Source organism: Silene latifolia, unplaced genomic scaffold (assembly GCF_048544455.1).
Source record: "Silene latifolia isolate original U9 population unplaced genomic scaffold, ASM4854445v1 scaffold_119, whole genome shotgun sequence".
NCBI classification, from domain to species: domain Eukaryota; kingdom Viridiplantae; phylum Streptophyta; class Magnoliopsida; order Caryophyllales; family Caryophyllaceae; genus Silene; species Silene latifolia.
The window spans coordinates 435,790-452,395 of record NW_027413127.1 but is presented as its reverse complement, the minus strand read 5'-3'; the positions used below and the strand labels follow the sequence as shown (position 1 = coordinate 452,395).

Here is a 16,606-nt window from a genome sequence, read left to right as displayed (position 1 = left end):
TTTATTTTTGAGTTTAATTCAATTCAGTTTATTTCAATTTTTAGTTTTAATCTACAAGAATAAGATTACCTGAACTTGAGACAACTTTAGCTTTTGTTTGAAAGGTCTCGAAATGTTCTAAATAAACTCAAGCTTAGTTTTAATCTAGTTGAATCTGAAGCTTTAGTTTTTATTAAGATTGAGGGTAATTCAAGGTATTTAGTGAACGAAATGTAAAGTTGAGGATTCAGAATAATTATATGAAAGTTAATTTTGAGGAATTTTTTCAAAATGTTTTTTTTCTTTTCAATTTAACAAACCGACATTCCCTTTAATTTAATTAGTCATTTATATTTTTATTCTTTTGTAAAAATGTACTTCAATCAAAAATAGTCAAAACAAAACTGGTGCACTGAAAGATAGTATTTCGTGTTATATATAAACCACTCGTTACCTGCGCTTTCAATGTATTTTTCTTGGCAAAATGTTTTTTTAGTTCCGGTATGATAAAATTCTCGACTATCTGTAGATGATATGATAGTTAAAATGATGTACTAAACCAGTAGAAAATTACACTTATAAAATCATTGAAGATCAGAATACTAGATCTTTTGCTAGCTTAAACAACATTATATAGTCAGCTTAAATGCTTAATCACCCTTACACCAAAAATATTCTCCTCACTTGCTTGATCTTCCTACGGCAAATCGGACAAATACCCGCTTCTTCCGCAATTCTGTACATCAATTACACATGTTAATCGCCTATAACTATTTAAATTCCGCTTCCTATAGGTTCAGTTCAGTTAAATTCATTATACTGTCGTAAAATCGAAACAAAATCATCATTCTAATAACTTTTGCAAGTTTGCAACATGTCGCAGCTTTTGGTAGGGTGCGGTCTTGAGACCACGTAACTTTTGAAACATGTCGTACCAGTACTAAAAACATATAAGTACCTATCGGGATATTTTGATTAATCAATTTGATGGTACCTTTAAAATTTCGACCCTCTAATTATTTTAGCCACGCCACAATCCGAAAAAATAAGGGGTGATAATGAAATATGGAGTAATATTTACCTTGAACCACAGTTGAAACAAGCAGCAGAATGTCCACAAGGAATAAAAAAACAATCCTTAGGGGCATCAAAGCAAATGGCACATAAGTGAGAGTTTTTGCTATTAGATCCTCCAACTTTTGTACTTTTGCCTTCAAGCCCTCCCTCCGTATTCCTCTCCTCCTCATCATCTTCGTCGTCACAAGGCGAATCATAAGGCGATCCCATACTAGAGCTTTGGTCACTCTTGGGGGAAACTAATGGTTCTCTCTCGGGTGCAATTTCCCTTGTTTGGTTTCCCGTGTCATATATAATGTCCGATTGGTATTTGTCACATAGTCGGAACATTACTATTATAAACACTGTTATAATACCTGCTTGTCATAATGAAATATGTTACTCCGTATTAATTTAAATACAATTCTTAACGCAATTTTTATTATAAAGTACTTCAATTGGAGGGAGCCTAAATTAGGCATTAGGGTAATGTCAGAGGTAGACTAGGCAACCGAGTCATTTCAGATGGATCATTTTCGGTTCACTGGTGACAACGGATTCATAGGGCTTGAATTGGGTCGTAACTAGGTTTTTTTTTTTGTGATGACCAAGAGTATCCCTACCGACAGCTGGGCAATCTCCTTCGGGGTACTGAAGGCAATTTAATGGGTTGACCCCTCCCAAGTTTGACTTTTTTTTTTTCTTTTTTCGAGTACTAGGTTTTTTGAAAGGTCTAATTCAACGCGATTCTAGAAAGAAGCATAAGCCTTACCTGATCCGATACAATATGTGAGCCATTGAGGTCCAAATGAGACTTCAAAGTAAAAATCAGCGTCTACGCCGACCTGTATACAGTTACACAGAAAATGTTACATTGCATTCATTGTACTCGAAAAAATGAGCAGAATCAAAGGTCAGATTAAGATTTAAGTTAATCACCTGTCCTGGCCCGGGAGTAGTTAATATAGCCACATTCGGCTTCAGAAACTTAACCTTGAAGCTACAGGCTCGACTGCGTAAATCACACTTAAAATCGGCACTGCTGGTATTATACAGCAGAGACTGTATTGTAATGTTCAGGTTTACCTGTCATATAATGAGAATACTAATGAGATTCGCTGCTGATCGGAAGTGCATACCGACCAGCAACTCAGCAACTGACTGAAGGACCCGTATTAGAAAATTACCTCAACTGCATTCGAGTTCAAGTTTCCAACTGCGATGTAGTAAACGTCAGGGTATGTAATGTGCTGAGTGATACTGCCACTTTCTGCTTAGGGTTTTCGACATAAATTAAATCAGGAAAAAAATATTGAAATTATCGAAAAATTTAAACAATCGGCAGACGGCAATACCATATATAATGTTCCAGGAGAGAGTTGTATTAGGATAGGAAGGATCATCCAACCACAGGGCTAAATTTTCTCTACCTGCAGAAATTATGACAGCAAACTGATACGATATGGTATGATACTTATACACTTCATTTTACGCTAAAACGCGGAAATTGTTTCAGTACCTTGAGCAATTACAAGAGACAAGGGATTAAAATTAGGCAATTGAACATCATATTGTATTTCAACTGTTGAACCGGCATTTAGGTAATATGCCCATTCCTGTAATCACAAAAATCGATGTTAACAGATCGACTTCTGGTATCCAATAAACTAAACTTAGCAAGTCTTATTGAAGACGGGCATATCTGTCACAAGCTGAAGACGGGTCAAGTAATACCCAAGTGGGTAGATAAGACAATACCCACTTGGGTATTACTTGACCCGTCTTCACAACAGCGTGACGATATGCCCGTCTTCAATGAGAATTTGTGAAACTAAACCGAGGCTAAGCTTGTAAATGCTGATTACTCTGTGGAAGCCGGGGTGTACAGATGCATTGTGGATTGCAGACCAGGTAGTTTCGAGATCTAGTGAAGGAGACTTATGAAATCCGTACAAAATAGGTCCCGGTGCTTGATTATCGACTTCTTGTGCCTATATACTCGAACAAATTTGGCATTACTTTACATTTTAGCATATTACATAAATTTAAGAACAAATTAAAAGCAAGTCACCTTAATTGAACGCGCAAACAAAGGATTTGCTCCGATAAAATAAGAGGAATTCGGCCCCAGCTGTAAATCGAATGATCCATAGAAGCCCAGCACCAGAATCATGCAAGCTGTTGAAGAGCAAAACACGTAATTTCATCTCATAAACGTACACTACAAGAAAATATGATTCGGGCGACTGAAAACAGTCGCCAAGGTAAAATTGGCGACTAAAACTGGTCGCCCAGTGTCCAGTCGCTGGCCTTAGTCGCCTAAAGGAATTCGGGCGACATAAATCAGTCGCCATTATTTATAGATGCTCGAAATCAGAATTCTTGTAGTCGTAGAGACCAAAAAGCAAACGTAATGAATTGACTAGAACGGAAAATGTACTAACCAAAGGACCAGAAACTGAGAATCACAATAGTACAAGCCCAAGCCTCAGTTGCGACTTCAGTGGACCGAAAACTCAAAAACCGTCTCTGAACCCTTTGTAACACACGAAAAGGAATCCAACGAAACTCCTGATGCTCTTCCTCAACACTACTACCATTCAGTACTACAGCTACAGCATTGTCTGTTACTACCTGCTGAACTGAAGCATTATCGGAACCAGAAGGCGAAACACAATGTCCCACTTCATTGTTACATGCCATACAAGGCAGTTCATTATGTTGGCTCTCGCTTTGTTCTTCCATTTTTAAAGAAATATAGTGATTAAATTAAATTTCTTTAATTTTCACCGCGTAATTTTATGAAATTAAGATGATAAACTGAGAATTAAGGTTTAATGAAGACTGATATGAGGAAAGAGTGATAACAAACAGTCTACAGTTCAGTTACAAGAATGGTAGTTGGAGAATGTTAGTTGGATTCTATACTGTACACCTTATTCTCTAAGACAAGAATTTATGTTTCATTTATATTTTAAAATTTAATTTACATTATTACACGTTTTTTTGAAAAATAGCGTTTTCAAAGACGGTTTTATTTTTCTCGCACATACTGACATACATACGGAAAAATGAGATTTAACATTAATACCGAGTTTTGGCGTTTTGGTAAAACTCTCTGACTCTCTCACATGTAGTAGAATGTGAGCCGACCTATTTTTCTCAATTAGTCTTACTATAGACGGATATATCCGTCTATGATAAAAGACGGGTCAAATATTCTTAAAGTGGTGATATTTTTGGGCCCCATCATACAACTTGTTGCTTGTCTTATGCTTACAGTGGGTGGACATTTGGCTCGTCTATAACTATAAACGGATACTCCCTCCATTCAACTCCACTTTGCATATTTCTCTTTTGTACACTATTCACCAGCGGACATTCAACTTCAATTTTCTCTCGATACATAAGTTAAAATATATTCATGTGGTATCTTATTTGATTCGTCTTTAAAAGTACATTAAAAATATCTAACTTTTATAATTTTTGCAAATACGTAGCTAAAGATATTTACCGCGTAAAAGTCGCGTTGGCAAACGTGATAAAGCAAACATGTAAAGTAGAGTTGAATAGAGGGAGTATCTTTTATCTATAAGAGCCAAAATGAAGAATTGAAAACTCGGTTTCACAAGGGTCAACTTCAAACAAGTATATCTCGAGTTATAGACCTCGTATCGATGCAAGGCCAAGTGGAGATGAAAGCTTGTGATCTTAGCTTTCCAACGGTAGGTCACACGCCTTATTTGTCCAAGAAACGAAGGAGATATGACTCTCGCAAAAACGCGCTGCAAGGCTGAAATGCGCAGGCTGCGCTTTATACTGTTTAAAGTCTCGTGATTCTCTAATTTGAAGACCCAATTTTGCCTTAACTTAAAGCCAAGAGCCAAAGGTATAAATACCCGCATTATGAGATCTTAGAGACAGTCTCCTTACCACCAAACACATCATCTATCATTCAACAATCAAACTTGTATGTTAAGTAGGAATTTGATATTATGAAGATAAAGGTGTAACCTTTATTTTGGGATTTTGATGCTAATTTGTCGACAAATTACTTGTTTAATAGGTTAATTCTAGCATTTACGACAACCGGTATTTTCCTATCACACATCTTATTCTCTCTATGAGAAATAATAAAACCCTACCTGGTGTACTAGCATACAAATATTTTCTTATATTGCTAGATATTATTGTGTAATTTGATTGCCCTCTTTATTTTAATTCTGATTTTTAACATGCATTTCTTTATTTATGTTTATATTTAATTCTGATTTTTAACATGCATATGATCCTGAAGGAATTTGTTCTTTAAAATCGTTTTAAGTACCGACAAATCCCTTCAGTGTCTACATTGTGTATGTGAGAGGATAATACTGAAACTCAATGTTATCACTGACGCCCTATCATTATCCTTTATTTATTTATTCTTATTTTGGTGTATTAAGATTGTGACTAATTTTATACCTACCAACTTGTCAGCTTCTTAAAACGAAATGTAGGATCAAACCCCATCAACATCAAACTAAAAATAGTGAAGTTAGTTTATAAAGTTAGGTAATGTGGTACTCATGAACTCGGTTCAAACCTGTCAACATTAAAATCGTCTTTGTAACTCTTTTTACACTAAAGAAAAAATATTCACACGCAAAATTAAATTTTCACATATTAAACCCTCTTATTATTTATTTCAAGATACGTCACCGGTACAAAACTTTGACAAATAGTGAGAGGGGTACATGACTAGCATGAGAGTGCAGCTCCATAACACACCAGCTCATCAAGTTAACATAAAATTATTCAGTTAGTCTTGCTGAAGACGCGCGAATCGGAGCAAGTGACGGATAATGTCACTCACAAAACGAATATGGGGGACAAGGTAGGGGCACCCCCATGTGCTTCCCTCTCTCCTCTATTTGGGTCATTTGTGAAAGGAAATGGTATCCGTCACTCCAAAGTGACGGATACGTGCCGTCTTCAATGAGATTTTGTGAAGATTATTATTCGTATTGGTTGCCAACTTGCTATGAAGAAAATCACTTGAAACGTACAATTAAGCTACACCACTAATCTACTCCCAAATACTATTATTATTCAATAAGTCTTGTTTTAGACGGATTTATTTTCAGACCAGAAAATGTCACAATTTTTTTAATAAAATGTAACCATTTAATGACAAAATGTTATAACTCATTTTTTATCCTGAAAATAATGGTAACATTTTATCTTAAAATAACTATATTTGGTCTGTCGTATAATAACCCGTCTAAAATAAGAATTCGCGATTATTATTTTTATTATTTCTACAGAAATTGTGTAACCGTGTTTCTGTTGATAGACTTGGACTTATATTAACTATTCAGTAAGTTCGTCATCTTACAGCTAGAAGATTAATTAAATAATGGAGATAATGTTTTTTTAAATTAACCAAGCAAGGACATTGCCTTTAGATTGTCTGGGTTTAGAATGACAGTAGAATTTAGTGATCGATAACTTCTTAAATTTGCGTAATCTATCAGGAATTCAGGATATGTGGTAGGTGACGGATTCAGGATTTGTGATTAGGAGGATAAAGATTTTAAGAGGGCGAATTGCTAATAAAGAAAATATTCAGGAAAAAAAAAGGCCGAAAAGTTTAGCTAAAGGGGATTGCACATGCTAGCCCCCTCGCTCCACAACTAGGGTTAGATGATAGTGCTTTGATAGTGTACCCCCTCGCTCCACTAAGTAACGATAAAATCCTACTACTCCGTATATACTAAGAGAATAAAACTTTTTTAAAGCTTTCTCTCCAAAGTGTTCAAGCTTATATATGGAAACAAATTAAATTTTCACTTATTAAACTAGTTTTCCACTTAAAATAATCTTTTCATCATTAAACTTAAAAATATACTATTTTAACAAAAATAAAACAAAATTGGTATAAAATTATAATCTATAGATATAAATTGTAGTATCTCTTATTATTAACTTCGTGACGAAAAAAGAATTTATTAAAATAATTTGAGGTAGTTAAAATATTTTCATAAAAAACACACTTCATGGAATTACTTAATTCTTTGATTAATTTTAAGATTAATTATTTTTTATAAAAATTCATGAGATAAATCTAAAATCTATAGGTAATACAGTACTGTATTTACCGCATTTTCGCGGGATCTAAACTAGTGACTTAACAATATGTCATCACTTAAAATGATCCAACATCATTTAATTAAGACAAGTTATTTTACAAGAAAGAATAACGAGCCAAAAAAAAAAAAAAAGTAATGCGATAACAGATAAGACACCTGATAGATGAATTATCTCAATCAAAACCTTAAGGTGATGGTTGAGGCTTAACTATTAGGAGTATATTTATATCCTATCATGCCCCCTCACTCGAGTGTCCATTGAGCTCAAAGAGTGGTTAGTGATAGATAAATCATCTCAACCAAAACGTTAAGGTGATGGTTGAGGCCCAACTATTATAAATTTTCTTATTACGCTCCCTCATTCAAATGCCCATTGGGCTTGAAGAGTGGTTGGTTGTACACCGGCTCCCCCGTACTGGCTCTGATACCATGATAGGTGAACCAACTCAACCAAAACCTTAAGGTGATGGTTGAGGCACAACTATTATAAATATTCATATTAGTTAGTGCATAGGCTATGGTACCATGAGGCGCTGATACCATGATATATAAACCATCTCAACCAAAATCTTAAGGTGATGATTGAGACTCAACTATTATATTTATATCCTATCAACGTCATTGGAGGTTGGAGATCTGCACTTTAAACAACTTCATAAAACATTGTACTCCATTTTATCTTAATATTATTATATATGGCTAATACTTGGACATCATCAATGATGTCACATAATTAATACATACAATTAGAGTAATAGACCCTTAATTAATTAGCTCTCCTACCAAAAAGAATACCATATGTAATTAACAAGTACTGTAGCTGCCATGGAAGCTTCATACCGATACCGTGTCGAAAGGCGTCAGGTGATTAACTTAATAAAGTGCAATTAGAACCACTTGATTAATCTTTAATCATACTTAACTAACATGTTGCATGCTCATGTTAGGACCAACAACAAATGAGCTAGTAGAAGCTGTCCTATAATGACAAGCCATAAGTACTCAGAAATTAAAGATTAAAGTGTTAAGTACCCTTAAGTATAGATCAAACTGTCCCACAAAGTACTCCAAAAGTCTTAAAAAAGTTAAATCATTTATGAACAATTATGGGATTATTTTCATATTTTGTCTTTTCTTCATGTACGGTATCTGCTATTTAAACATGACAAGCTTGCAAGGGACCTCTATTACTCAAAATGTTGGCCTTTATTACTCAAATGAGACCACACTTTATAACAACATTACTCTAATACCTCACCTGTAAATTACGAGGTGAGGAGGGTCAGATATACACAGCCTTATCCATGTATTAGCAACACAAAATGACATTTTGAATGACCCAATATGAAAATTACGTCAAGAAAATCGCATTTAGTAACCACTTCACAATAATAATAAAGGGTAACCAGTTTAGTAAAAGTCATTGAATAACGAGTCTTTGGCTTCATAGTAGCCTGCTTTTAGTTTTTGTGTCCTATATGAATATGATGCAATCCCCTCAAAATGCGGTTATAAACCGCCTCAAACTATGGCAGGCACGAGTAAGGGTACCTCGTCTCGCCCCGGTTACATCCCTACTTAGTTTTTGTAAAGAATATTATTATACTTTAGGGGTTTGCTAGGTAATATTTGGTCAACTAAGAAGTTGACTACCAAGTTGTACTTTGTGAATGATTAAAAAGAGTTCACACTAATAATTAACTAATCATCAATTCATCACAGTCCAGATTCACGTGAATACTTCTCACGTAAACTGCAAGCTTGCATAAATCCCTAGAAAACTCCTCTAAAATAATAAAAAAAGCCACAACTTAATAATGATTTAGATTTAAATTAAGGAATATGAAATGATGCCACCAGGTATACCAAAATGAGATGGTGTATCAGGGGATACCTAATCTCGAAACCACCCTTTCACACGCAACATGTTGGGAGACCACTAAAATGATTGGCCTACATAAGGACATGTGAGAGGGTGGTACCGAGATTGAGTACCATCCTCTGATACTCTTATCATTGTCTTCTAAATAATGTGTTGGCATTCTTTAAATAAAATACTATTACTAGTAGGCTCATAAAAAAATCAGGTGTGTTTGCCTACATATATGCATCCTACTACCAGCAAACCAATACAATTAAATCTCATCCCACAAAGTCAAAAACACAACCCATAAACCTCTTAAAATGGCCCTGAAAAAATCCAACAAAAATCACAAACGATCTTCGACGAAGCGAGTGGCCGCCATTTTTGGCGTCACAGGGCTTGTCGGAAGAGAGCTTGCTCGACAATTGAGCTCTAAATACTCATGGAAGGTGTATGGTATAGCTAGAAGAGGGGAACAACAAAGTTCCGTCCAAGAAAAGAATGGCAATTACCATTTCATTTCTTGTGATCTTCTTGATCCTGTCCAAACCCGAAAAAAGTTGTCTTTATTGGAAGACGTGACCCATGTTTATTGGGTCACTTGGGCTAGCCAATACCCTCTTGATAGCCCGGAATGCTGTGAGCAAAACAGGGCTATGCTGTCAAATGCACTGGATGCAATCCTTCCGAATGCACGGTCTTTGAAGCATGTTTCGCTCCAGACGGGAATGAAGCATTATGTTTCATTACGAGGTTTGGTCGAAAAGGGACATACTTCAATCTATGATGAAGAATGTCCTAGAGCTTCTACAGGGAATAATTTCTATTATGTCCAAGAAGACTTGTTAAAGGAGAGGCTTGGAGAGTATAATGTAGCGTGGTCGGTCCAAAGGCCGGGATTAATTACAGGGTGTTCAACTAAGACGACGTATAATTTTATGGGTTGTCTTTGTATATATGCAAGTATATGCAAGGAACTGAATCTCCCTTTTGTGTTTGGAGGGTCAAGGGAGTGTTGGGAAGAGACTTGTATAGATATCTCAGACGCTCGATTAGTCGCCCAACAGCATGTATGGGCTTCTACAAATGACGGAATATCATCGGCTGAAGGTCAGGCCTTTAATGCCTTAAATGGGGGTTGCTTTACATGGGAGGAAATATGGGATTTGATAGGGAAGAAATTTGGGCTACAAGTTCCGGAAAATATGTTTTCAGACGAGTTTTTGTATTCCACGGCTATGGCGGATAAGGCCGGAGATTGGAGGGAGATTGTAAAGAAGAGAGGGTTGGTGGAGACGAAGATGGATGATTTGGCTAACTGGGTGTTTTTGGATATGTTGTTTAGGTGCCCATTGAAGCTACTGGGAACGCGAGCAAAAGCGGATCAAATGGGGTTCAGAAAGAGGTATACAGCACTAGAATCAATATCATATTGGATAGATGAAATGAGAAATGAGAAATTGATACCTTAGAAGGGGTAGAAAATGGGAGAGATCAAAGCTTCCGGGTTTCAGCCTTTTCTGAGTTTGCATATAACTCACAGAAGCCAGTTCGGGTTTCGATTTTCCTTCTGAAATGTTCATACAGACTGTTTTTCTTCAACTCTGCCAAGAAAAATAAGGACTAATTGTAATTTGCAGTATTTTAGTACTAAAAAAATGTAAACCAAGTCTTCTAAAAATAAATGTTACTGTACTATAATTGAAATACATACCCAGAAATAAGCAATAGCGCGCGATTTTTGTAGATTCCTGTAATTTCACCTTGTCTCTCTTCAACGCCCACTCTTCTCCGATACTGAAGAAATCAGACAGAAACCAATATGAACAGAAAAAGCACAAGGACCACTGAAAAAGCGTGGCTCGTACCTTAAAAACCTAAGCTCATTGCATCCAATGCTCTCGGCTATAGCGAGGCACGATGGTCTGGTGAAAGTTACAAAATATTAACAGTAAAAAATGCTTAAGTGACCCAACAAAGAACAAGGCAATATCCATCAAGGAAAAGTTGTAAACTTATGTTCAAGTGCATTAGTTACAATGTTAACAGCACCAGCCTCTACCGCTTATCCTAACAAAAAGTGTGCTACGGTAGGCCTACCCTTCTAACCTCAACTTCTCTTTAACCCAAAAACGCAACTATTAACTACACCGTACATCACATTTATGTATAGATCATCGAGTTTTCGTTTTTATGGAAGCAACAGATTTTGTCTTCGACATCTTTCCCTTTTTAGCACTGAAGGATTCGTCTTCAGAATCATCACTGTCACCCCCAAACTTCTTTTTTGATTTTTTGTCGCCCTTTCCACACGTAATAATTGTTCTCCTTTCATCACTCTGCACAGCCTCCGATTTATCCTTAGGCCTCCATATGAACAGAGACCTGAAAATAACACCAATGAAATGATTCACAAACTGCTCTTTTCAAAATACATGACAAGATCAATAAAACAATAATATCGGAGAGCCTCAAAGGCCCACGTCCATGGAAGGAAAAGGGGTCGAATGTACATACTCGTACTCTCGTTTGTCGCCAGAAATAAACTGTTTCCAAATGACCCATATCAACTATCGACGACTTTTACTTGACAAAATAACAAACACGGACAGTATAGCTAGTGATTTTGTTTTATTACACACGCGCGCGCACACACACACATAAGTATATAACAACTAAGAATACCAAAATGACAGTTAATTGTAAATAGTAAAACCTAACACCCTTTTGGTTTATTTTCATTTCTTTTTCTTACCAAAAATGATATCTCACACTTGTTACAGCTTAAAACAGAAAGTAGGGAGAGAACTCACCTTGAACTACCAGATGCCAAAACATCATCTTTAGGATGCAACTTATTCACAGGAGTGATAGTTGTGATATTAGGGTCAAGCACCTCAGCAACTAACTGCCCTGTGCTGACATCTATAAAATCAATGGGATGGAGCGCAATGCCATTGTAATTCTCACTGATGTACCGTCCAATGACAGCCAGAGATTCTGTGGTATCCTGCGCAGATGAAAAGAGAGTTTTAAGATCTCCTATAAATGCTAGATTGGACGATGAATGCAATTTTAATTCTTAAAAAGGTAAACCTTTGGATCCCATTCAGCCCGAAAACCAGTTAAATGTCGGTTGAAATCATGGCTGTGTACAATTTCTCGGCTTGGTGACTCCATATTGCCATAGATTGAGTCCCAAACACGAATACGATTATCTTGTGCAGTAGTTAGAATTTTGCTCCCTGTATGTGGGGAAAAATACGCAGAATTCACTACACGGCGATGTGCAAGATCAGCAAATGAAGACCCGGCTTCCAACCGCCGTATATCCCATAAACGAGCCTGTAGAAAGCAACAAGATTAATATCTAACCCAAATACGCTGAAAGATGGGAAAAACCAAAACAGAAAATAGAGAAAAAAAGATTACATAGTGATCGTTCCCACAGCTCAGGAGAACATCTGGTTGGACAGGATTACAGTGCAGTCCAACAACCTTACTACCCTTTTTGTGAATCAAGATAGCCTCGCCTACTTGTTTCTTGGTACGTGCATCCAACCTAGGGGTATGGTTGAATATCAATCAATACAGATCTGTTTATTCAAGTTTATGTGAAAGATATGCAAAGAACACTAAAACCATTCTTCCCATTTCACGTTACTGCAAACAAATCATGCATTCGAAAAGCAGTTTAAACTAAAATTACCCTTCCTATTTCTTTTCTGTAGACTAAAATTAGTCTTGCACTTGTGGTCTTATCCAGCGCGAATGCTGACTACACTAAATGGTTTACACCAAAAATATAATAGTCAGCTCAGCATTAAGCTTTAAGCAGATTTCCGCAAAACTTTGTCCACAATGAATATGACAAGCCAAAAACAAGGCAACCTGCATAAGGGTATCCATATTTAAGAAGGCATGTGTTGAGGTTTCAATATGTGTGTGAGGCATTGTCCCACATCGGTAGAAAAATAGTGAAGGGAGTAGCTTATCAGTAAGTGGACTACTCCTCCTATCACCAATTGGTAGTAGGATGGAACTTCACTTGCTTGTGGGTCGGTCTCATGCACCTATTTCTATAAGCCCGCTGCAGAGGACTCAACAGCACGTTTTCTAAGTCAACAAACTCCCACTAGAGTGTGATTTTGTGATATTAGTGAAAGTGATAATAGCATTATCATTGCCCTTTAAGAGAGCAGAATATCACTACATATTCATGATTAGAGCGGCCATATGAGATTCTCACAAGATAACAGGAAGGAAATCCCGAAAAGGTTCCTCAATCAGATATACTTCAAAGTTCAAACAATCAATGACAAGATTGCTCATTAACCATAGATGCATTATTGGCGTGCTGTCCTCGTCCAACTGAACTGCTAAGCATACTTACATGTACAGAAAGCCAAAGTTATCTGAAACCAGAATTAGCCCTTTCTCTGAGTGAATATCCAGTCCATACAGCATCTTCCACTTGTTTGGCCCCTACATAACAACATAGAGTACCTGTTAACGAATCAATACCACTCAAGCCTGCCAACCAAGAACACAGGATAAGAGCTCGTCAGAGGGTAAAATTATTATAAAGTATAAACCTGCCAGCCATCAGGATTGAGGTCCATCAATGACTCAGAAATACCAGTCTCTAAGTCAGTATAACTAGCAGTTCCATCAGATGATGCACCAAAAACAGCTCCATCATTAACGGTGCTAAACCTGATTGACGAAAAATTACTGTCAGATATTTCACTCCAAAACAGTTCATCTGGAATCCGACAAATAGGAGTCCTCTAGTTTCAGCCTCCAAAATATAGAAGCGAAATTTAGCCAGACGGACTAAAAATCTTACCTCATACTGTTGAGTAGGCAAGAGTGAATATTCCCATAAACAGTCTTCTCAGATACCTTATCAAAATCCCAAACTCCAAGTTGTCCTTTCTGAGAAAATAAAGGGGGGAAGCATAGCCAAATCAAGATATTTAGATACCAACCATGCTAACCAAACAAATAATTTTCAAATGAAGCAGCAAATGAGTACAACCTTATCCCCGGATAAAAGAATATTGTTATTTGTGGGATGAAACTCCAGACAAGTCACTCGTCTACTATGATATCTGATAACGCCACAGGTCACTTGATCAGGGATCAGGTATTCTGGCTTAATCTAAGTTGAAACCAAGGGAAAAGTAAGATAAACAGATGATCAGGCTAGGTAAGGATTAAATGCAAAGACAATTGCACACTGAAGTCACTGAACTAATTGTAAGTCCACTAAAACACTTTACAACAAAACCGAAATGTCCCACCAAAGAAGACATAAAAGAGGTTGGTCGACTTACAGCAGGAACATGGGGTCTTAGCTGGCGTTCAAAGATATAATTCACTGAATGTTGAGTGCTTCTTCGAGGTGCTGGAATAACACCATGCTCCATAGCAACTCGATGAGGACAAAACATTGTTGTATGGCCTTCGTCACCAGAACCGATAGTTACGAGTCATATCAGAGACATTAGTGTTGTACTGACCACAAAATCTCTTTCGAATACCAAAAAGAACTTCCAACGAATTGAAAGTAGGAAAGGGAAAAAAAAAAAAAAAAAAAAAAAAAAAAAAAAAAAAAAAAGCATTGCATGCCGTATCATATAGCAAAGCAACGTGCATAAGACAAATCAAATTTTAGACTAGTACCATTGTAACAGTACAAAAAGGTTAATAACCTAGTAGGAAAATCGTGATTAAAGGGTGATGATTTGGCTAGAGAAAGTCATTCCTCTTCCATGGACATTGGATGCATTACAGAAAAAACCCATGTCATTTCAACCAGGAAAACTCTGGAATAGTCCACAGTGACAGTGGCATTATGAGCCCCAATTTAAACGGAATAATGACGATAGGGATGATCTATTTGCGCAAAAACAAAGATGAAACTGCAATCTTTTTATGATATGAAGGGAGGATCTCTTAAAGTGAGTACATATTCTATAACCGAAATGTGATCGCCCTTAATTGCAACTAGACCACAAATTTAACACGTCTGATAAAGATCTCACCTAGCACCACAGCATATATATACTCTATATATGTACTCTCATCCTTATACTCATAACCACATAAATCAACTTCCGTCAAAATTCAGACCCTTGATGGCTTGATGACCGTGATCAGAATATAAAAGGCAACAATAGTTTGCAACATCATCATTCACTTCTATAAGTCACTAGCTTACCAATTAATAAAATTTATCCCATTCCACCAATAAGTCAAGTCGTTCATGCCCATAATGATCCTCGCAATCAATTAGCTCCTACAGAACGAGTGATACAACCACAACCTTACCTCCAATGCTTCAAGCACTTCCACAAATACTAATGTAAGGGGTCAAATACTAGACAGCCTTAATCCTATCTTAACAGCACATAGAAATCGTTTCTACATGCCCCAAAACAAAATTTACGTCAAGAATTGCATCGAATAATTACTAATCCACATCAAAAGAAGCTTGATCAGTTTAGTCAGCCATTTTGCTTCAACCCATCCTAATATAGAACTAAATAATTGACTTTGGGTGCATTAGAAATGGCTCCTGCTGAACAAACTATAAGACTACGAATTACATAACTATGTACCAATCACAACTTCCAAAATGTGATGCTATAACACACTGATAAAGTTGAGAAATCCAAAAACAAAACATACCGGGCAATTTACATAGGAAACAAGGTTTCATAGGACAATCAATGTAAGTAGCCCCTTGAAATCCCGCTTGATGTCCCCGCTTCTTACACACCTACAGTGACGAAACCAGAATTTATAGTTACCCCAACAAATTTTTCAACAAGCAAATTAGTAATACAATAACGTAAACTAAAAAAAAAAAAATTGAAACTTTTGCACTACCTCCGCTTCAATCATTTATTTACCTTTTTTATTCTATAAGCGTGGTAATTTAATCAAAGGCAGACAAATAATTGGGACGACAATAATATATAGTTACCCAACAAAAATCTTCTCCCATCAAATTAGTAATGCAATAATGTAAACTAGAAAATAAAAATTGAAACTTTCATACTCATTTATTTACCTTTTTTATTCTATAAGCGGGGTAATTTAATCAAAGGTAGACAAATAATTGCGACAACGGGTGTACAATTAAACTAAAAAGCTTCAAACTTTTTGAGCGCCCCAGCTAGCCCTCTAGTTCCGCCACTAAACCCCTAACTAAAAATACGCGTATTTTGAAAAACGTAAACAATTAAATGAAACGACAAAGTATTAATTCAAAAAGGAACATACTTTACAAACATTTGCAAGTGAAATTGTAATTGGTTTTTTCTCCTTTTTCTTAATTTCTTCAACAATCTCTTCTTCTTCTTCTTTTTCATTAACAATTTCTTCTTCAAATTCATCTTCTACTAATTCTTCATCATCTGAAGAGCTTTGTTGAGGATCTTCATCGTCTTCTTCTTCAATTATGAATTTTGGCGAAACTGCCCTTCTTGTTCTCGGAGGCATTTTGGTCAATTCACTTTCCAACACACTGAATATGTAAATTAGTCTTGTGTGAGACGGTTTTACA

General features: G+C 36.3%; 3 protein-coding genes across 3 annotated transcripts; 1 reads left to right on the top strand and 2 right to left on the bottom strand.

Moving 5' to 3' along the window:
* Positions 1–529: 529 nt before the first annotated feature.
* LOC141637540 (E3 ubiquitin-protein ligase APD2-like) lies at positions 530–3,780 on the bottom strand. Its single transcript, XM_074447027.1, is given in 10 exon segments — positions 530–715; positions 1,061–1,412; positions 1,808–1,880; positions 1,975–2,121; positions 2,223–2,305; positions 2,391–2,527; positions 2,530–2,651; positions 2,901–3,026; positions 3,107–3,213; positions 3,480–3,780. Coding segments are annotated over 10 exon segments (1,524 nt in total). The 3' UTR covers positions 530–639.
* A 5,249-nt stretch (positions 3,781–9,029) lies between these two features.
* LOC141637508 ((S)-8-oxocitronellyl enol synthase CYC2-like) lies at positions 9,030–10,514 on the top strand. Its single transcript, XM_074446982.1, has one exon. The coding sequence runs from the start codon at positions 9,351–9,353 to the stop codon at positions 10,500–10,502; it is 1,152 nt and encodes a 383-aa protein (XP_074303083.1). The 5' UTR covers positions 9,030–9,350; the 3' UTR covers positions 10,503–10,514.
* A 404-nt stretch (positions 10,515–10,918) lies between these two features.
* LOC141637558 (protein DAMAGED DNA-BINDING 2-like) lies at positions 10,919–16,580 on the bottom strand. Its single transcript, XM_074447057.1, has 11 exons — positions 16,324–16,580; positions 15,727–15,817; positions 14,370–14,497; positions 14,072–14,194; positions 13,880–13,968; positions 13,626–13,746; positions 13,424–13,515; positions 12,463–12,592; positions 12,127–12,375; positions 11,844–12,040; positions 10,919–11,415 (listed from the first exon to the last, which is right to left on the bottom strand). Exons 1-11 carry the CDS (start codon positions 16,540–16,542, stop codon positions 11,205–11,207), a joined length of 1,650 nt encoding a protein of 549 aa, XP_074303158.1. The 5' UTR covers positions 16,543–16,580; the 3' UTR covers positions 10,919–11,204.
* Positions 16,581–16,606: the final 26 nt, after the last annotated feature.